This window comes from Ostrinia furnacalis, unplaced genomic scaffold, assembly GCF_004193835.3.
Source record: "Ostrinia furnacalis isolate ACB-3 unplaced genomic scaffold, ASM419383v2 OfSCF5196, whole genome shotgun sequence".
NCBI classification, from domain to species: Eukaryota; Metazoa; Arthropoda; class Insecta; order Lepidoptera; family Crambidae; genus Ostrinia; species Ostrinia furnacalis.
This window is the reverse complement of record NW_021135435.1, coordinates 45,985-52,433: the sequence shown is the minus strand read 5'-3', so window position 1 is coordinate 52,433 and position 6,449 is coordinate 45,985. Positions and strand designations below refer to the sequence as shown.

At 33.9% G+C, this 6,449-nt stretch overlaps 1 protein-coding gene across 3 annotated transcripts; it reads right to left on the bottom strand.

Moving 5' to 3' along the window:
* Positions 1 to 2,205: 2,205 nt before the first annotated feature.
* Positions 2,206 to 4,868, bottom strand: LOC114360860 (zinc finger BED domain-containing protein 1-like). Of its 3 annotated transcripts, none has more exons than XM_028315693.1 (3): positions 4,178 to 4,868; positions 2,755 to 4,070; positions 2,650 to 2,692 (listed from the first exon to the last, which is right to left on the bottom strand). In XM_028315693.1, exons 1-3 carry the CDS (start codon positions 4,330 to 4,332, stop codon positions 2,685 to 2,687), a joined length of 1,479 nt encoding a protein of 492 aa, XP_028171494.1. In that variant the 5' UTR covers positions 4,333 to 4,868; the 3' UTR covers positions 2,650 to 2,684. The 3 variants fall into 3 exon arrangements, with proteins under 3 accessions (XP_028171493.1, XP_028171494.1, XP_028171495.1); XM_028315694.1 differs by lacking the exon at positions 2,650 to 2,692 and having other exon boundaries at positions 3,044 to 3,117; positions 3,215 to 4,070; XM_028315692.1 differs by having other exon boundaries at positions 2,206 to 4,070.
* Positions 4,869 to 6,449: the final 1,581 nt, after the last annotated feature.

Below are 6,449 nucleotides of genomic sequence, written 5' to 3'. Positions count from 1 at the left end.
ATGGGTTGGGAAGTGGGAAGTGCATAGAATCTTATTTTTATCGAATACAAACCAGACACTTTTATTACAACTTCATAATTTTAATATGATCATATCATACAGTCGAATCGTCTCGCAACGCCTGGTGTCAATCTACCAGCAAAAATTCTCAATCTGCGAATTGCGGTGGTGAATTTAAAAGTTGGTACAGAACCACATCCGACTATTAACCCTCCGTGTACGAGGTGACTAAAAGTTACGTCCCGTACCAGGTGGGGTATGACACACCCCAATATACAAAGTGATAAAATTTTCATTCAACGTTTTTTTAGGAGGAATTTAATATTAATATTGATTATTTACGTATGCTAATTAGGTTTAAGAAATGCTCTGAGCTGAAAATATGTATTATAATATTTTTATCATAAAAAAACAAAAAGACACAATTTCCGTTGTTCTTGTAATTTAGGAATCAGTTTCCTATGTATAATTTTTAATTAGTGCCTTTAATTATGACAACCGTTTTTATTTAACAAAGTACAAGTATTTACTTATAATTTAAAAGTAAATTAAAAACTGGAAGGGTATAAATTTGTTTTGATCATCGGTTTTCAATTTACCACAATTCTGATGAAAGAAAATGAGTATACTCAATGCATAAAATGGGAGCGTAACAATTTTATTTATTTATAAAATATGTTATTCCATTTCAGTAGCCCATAAATTGTATCACCAAGTATAAATTGTAGCCCATAAGTGTATGTTCACATACATCTTCGGATCTCAGTACTAAACTTCCAGATTCGCACTAAAAGTCATCTCATTTGACTAAAAGTGCTTGAAAATTTCAGATACCGTAAAAATCACGAAAAATAATATTTGTATTGAATTTTATTCAATTGACAAAGCTAAAAATATATAAATTACACCAAAACTGTTAGATTTTTTTTTTAACTTTTTAACAACGTCCCGTACCAGGTGGGGTGTGTGACACCCACACGCACTTTAAAGGCATGTAACTCAGTTGGTAGTCACCGCTGGACTGATTTTGCAACGCTGATCGAAGCAGCAGTGTCATAATTCCAGCTACTGAGAATTTCAAATTCAGTACTTGCAAATTTTTTAAATTGTGGCTATTTTTAAAGGACTGGGGTGTGTCACACCCCACCTCGTACAGCGAGGGTTAAAAGAAACTATACCTACCTACTTCAATTATAAAACTCTAGAAGTAATCTTGTATCTGTCTGATCGTTTTGATGAATAAATTAAAAAGTGATAAGATAAAATCATGTAATGTGATTGTGAAGTGATAAGAATTTATGCATTCGAGTAGGTAGGTACGAGTATAACTCATGCTTGGTTAGTTTTTTTAAACTAACCACATACCTATTCAAGTCCAAATCCAAATTCAAACTGATTCCATAAGCCTGAAGGATTATTTTGGGCCCTCATTAACGCGCGGCCCGTTACAAATTTAATAATGGCGGACAAACTCTCAACTTTTATGGGCACTTCCACAAATGAGATTACTTGGGTTGGATATCAAATTAAGTAAATAACGTATCTTTTGGACCCATTTGGTAAATCCGGCGGTAATCGTCAACATGGTCACTTAGTAGGTGATACAGGACCTACATAATAATATATAATTATGTATTGTCATGTTTTATTAATACGCGAAGGTACATGACACCACTGTTAAGTCTTAATATGTACTTAATTGTAATATGAGTAGGATAGATTTTCCAACAAAATGTAGAGCCTGATGTGTAGGGACACGGTATCGAATAGAAAGTATCGATACTGTACTCATGAGTAGTATCGATAAAAAAGTATCGTACTCGTAAAAGAATCGACACAAAAGTATCGATACCTCAAAGTATCGAGTTCTTTTCTCAGGCAGGGCCTACGCCATACGTTAGTTTGTCAATGTTAGTCAGTTCAGTAAGTATCGTCTGTACCTTCATTCATACAGTAAGAGAAAATGAAAAAGTAACAAATGGTACATATATAATTATAAGGGCTGATTTTTCCATCGTCTGATAACACTTAACAGACCAATAAAGTGTAATATGATTAAAAGTAAGTGTCACTTTATGTTATGCATTTATTATAAATATGAAGGTGTAGACAACTTTGATTCGCTGAGTTATACTTTATTGGTTTGTTAACTTATACCTTACGATGGATAAATCAGCCCTAAGATAAATAAAAACAACCTGTAAGTAAAGCCACAATTTTTTAATCTAAAATATTATAAATCCCATTCCTCCTCGGTACAATCGCTCAAGAAAAGAAGTTTGTCGAGCCTTTTTGGCGATAGGCGGTTACGGGTTTTAGTAATTGTACTTCCAGCTTTCGAAAACAATCTTTCTGAGGGCACTGAAGTCGCAGGAATCGATAAAAATTCTCGTGCCAATTTATATAATTTTGGGAAAACAACTTTCATGTCTTCCCATTGTTTCAGAGGATCCAAAGAGAGTGGCGAAACCTGTGTAGATAAATAATGGCTTATTTCATCCTTATTTTCAAACTGTGATGAAGCACTGGTTTTACTTCGCTTTTTCGTGTGAGCTAATTTCTTGTGGTGACTCCAAAAATCGTAAGTTGTTTCAAGAGAGGAATCGCTGTCATGATCGCTGCCGATAACACTAGGAGACGTTGTTATATATCTTCTCAGTGAAGAAATTGCCTTTGCACAAGCTTTAGCGTCCTGAAAATGGATATTCTTGAATCTCGGATCTAGCAAACATGACATTGCAATCAAATAATTACCTTCAATATGTCCGAATCGGCGTTCTATCTGTTTTAGGATTTCTTTTTTTACTGTATCTATTACCTTTCCATGGGGATCATCACCATCACCTACAGCCATAGGTATAGTATTAATCTGCGTCTTCAAACAGTTCACCATCGGAATTATTTTACTAATGGTTACATACTGTTCACCTGATAACTCTTTGGTTACATACTCCAGCGGTTTCAAAATACAAATCAATGTTTTAATATTTTGCATTTCTACAGCCGATGGTGTGGGTGGTGCTTTTGTATTTAACATCAAAATTTGATGAACTATTGGTGCTAATTCAATGTATCTCTGTAGCATATAATAGACGGAATTCCACCGAGTCTTCACGTCTAAAATCAGTTTGAGAGGTTGAGACCCAGTTTGCTTTTGACGTAAAGAGTCACTGAGGATTACACTGCTCTTGAAAAATTTTACAATGTCTCGTACCTTGCTTACTAATGCTCCTAAATCATTGACTGACATGGCAGATTCAGCAATTAGATTAATTGTATGAGCAAAGCAAGGTAAATGTTTGTTCTTTTCTAGAAAATTTGCTATGCCGGCTATCATGTTCGAGCCATTGTCTGTAACTACTGCAGTTATTTTATCCAAACTGATGTGTATACCTGCACAAATTTCTTTTAATTTTTCAGCGATAAAATCACCAGTATGACGCTGATCCAGTGCAACGGTAGCTATGCAACGTGACACCAGTTTGTCTTCTTGCAAATAATGAGCAGTAACCCCTAAATAACTGGTAACAGTCATCATCTCACTCCAAATATCGCAGGTTAATGCCACGTGATCTACATTGTCAAATATATTTTCTATTTTCAAACGCATTACACTATAAAAGTGTTCGAATTGTGCTTTAAGGGTATCTACATGAGGAATTTTAAATGATGGACATGCTTGATGCATCAATTTTTTAAACCCACGCCCTTTCACAATGTCAAACGGTCTTTTATCAACGCAAATAAAATAAAGCAAACATTTGCAGAGTTTCAAATAATCTTTTCCTCCATCCAAATAAGAGTATTTTCGTTCCATTGATTGTACAATTGAAAGTTGCCTTTTTTTTGGAGGTGGTGCATAGGTTTCTTCTAACTCACCATCACCACTGATTACTATTGGAATTCTCTCGACATCAGATGGTGAAGGAGTTGTTAGCAATGCATCTGATTCAGGTGCTTTCGATGTACTTGTTGATGGTTGGGGTTCGTGATCACGACTCGTTAAATTCGACAGTTCTAACTTTTTCTGAATCGTCGACATCGTCGTTTGTTTTTTATCTCCTTTTACACTAAAAAGAATAATATAAAATAATCAGTTTCGTGCGCCTATTAAATGACTACAAAACAAATTTTAGGTTATATAAATAAGGACCATATAATCATTAAAAAAAATTACCTTGAGGCATCAGAATTAGGGTGTTTCTTTAAATGTTTATTCATGTTTGACGTATTCCCTGACGATTTTAAAGTTTTGAAACAAATCTTACATTTCACCTCATCTTTGTTAATCTTGACGAAATACTGCCAAACGTCACTCTTGGTAGGCGGCATTCTTTGGATATTGCACTGATTCAAATCCCGATACAAACACAGAATAATTGTGAGTGCTGTTCTGAATAGGTTGAAATATCAATAAGTCAATTATCATTTATCAATAATGCAAGAAAATCATTAAATATCAACATGTTATAAATAACAACCAACTGTCAGTTAACAACAACGAACGAATGAACCAGAGTTTTTTTTGTATGATTTTTTCGTGAGGTTAGGCAAAGGGATCTAAGTCCATACAGCTACAGTACAGCCAATGAACCATAGACTAATTAAACAAATGAAATGTGAATCCGGCAACCTACCGGCAACGGAACTATCTCTATGAATGAAAGCTTCAGCAAGATTGAACAAGATGGCGTTGCAAATGTTGCCATAAATTATGAATAAATAAAAAAACAAGTAATTTATTCGATACGATATCTGTCAAAAGTACTTGGTAAGTAAAAGTATCGAATACAAGTTATCGAGTACAAAAGTATCGGTATCGAAAAGAAACCTACTCGATACCATAAAGTATCGATACTTTTTTCGTGTCCCTACTGATGTGACGTCGAATATACTTAACAAATGCCATAGTTTCATCAGAACTCGTAATGACTGGATTAAAGTAAGGTTAAGGATATTGTCTAGAGCTGCCTTTACCTTAGCAAGTTTCTCGATATCAAAGGTAACTCAGCTTTGATTTATTGTGAAACTTGACTTTTACCCAAAACTACAGCTCAACCCTATCCAGAGAGTACAAAGAAGAATGACAGCGCTACGTTTTCCATGACGCAGTTTATGTCAAAACATGGTATAAAACCCATTAGTATTTATCCACTCAATAATGAATCTTTTACAATAATTTGTTACTGTATTTTCTGTACAATACAAAGGTGACAAGTAAACGCTAATTGTTTTACCTATAAAGTGAATAAGTTTTACCCATTCAAGTTAGTTGCAACAACTTGAACAAATTGTTAATTTGTTATTCCACTTAACTGCGTATTTGGTATTCAATAATCATAACATTTTATACTTATTAATAATCCTTGTAGTTAATTTAATTTCAAACAAACAAATATTCCAGCAACTATCTTTATTTTATTGAGGTATTTCAAAGCCTCTCGTAAATTAAAATTGTAGTGTAGGTACTAAGTAGGTACCTAGTTAAAAACTGTACAAAAATTCCAATTACTCTTTTCGTTTCTGGGTTAGGATTCCCAAACTTTGTCAAGTTTAAGTGCTACCAGTTATGATTAATTGCTTTTGGAAATACAAAACTTGGCACTATTAATGACATAATAAAAGACGGTCATGGATAAGCTTACAAACTCGTGTTGAGTAGCCTTATCTGACATGAGTGCTAGAGACAGAAGTTTCCCTCGTCACAGCGATAACTAGGAATGTCATCTACATACAAAATGTATGGACCTAAAGGGTTACGATAGACAATAGATTTTTAACAAAGGTTTGTACAATATGTGACATGAAAGGATAATATTAGGAGATATAGGACAAATCTGATGAAAAAGAACAACAATCTTTCAGTCATTAATTAAAAGTTACAGAACTGGCTCTACATTATACATATTAAATAATTAATAGTATCAGGAATTACTTTGCGGAAATCTTAAGCTAAGTAATTTTATCTATTTTAATATCTTAAAGGTATGTATAATGTATATGTGTCAGCTAAAATCAAGGGCACAGAGAGAATGCTATATCAAGTAGTTTATTTATGGGCGATTCTCTGTAAGCTCGTAATCGGCTGTCCCGGCCGATTTTTTCAAAAAGTAATTAAAATATTAAAAAAAAAACACACTCCTAATGAAACTTTAACCCCGGAACTTTACCGGCCCGTTGTTTTTAGAACCATAACAATTTTAGGTTTTTTTCTAGACGCGATTGAAGCCCGAAAAATACAGTCCCCTGGCTGTCCCCATCACTGCATTTCCGCCTAGAAATGAGATTTACGAAAAAGATATTGAAACTACATACATCTGGCAGCTCATAGCATAAAGAATAATAATGAAATTATATTATTTTCGTAAAACAAGCTCTCATTGCGAATTTTATTTATTTTGTAAACTCCTGTAAACTTTGTCCCCAGAATTTTAATACAGTCCCCTGCC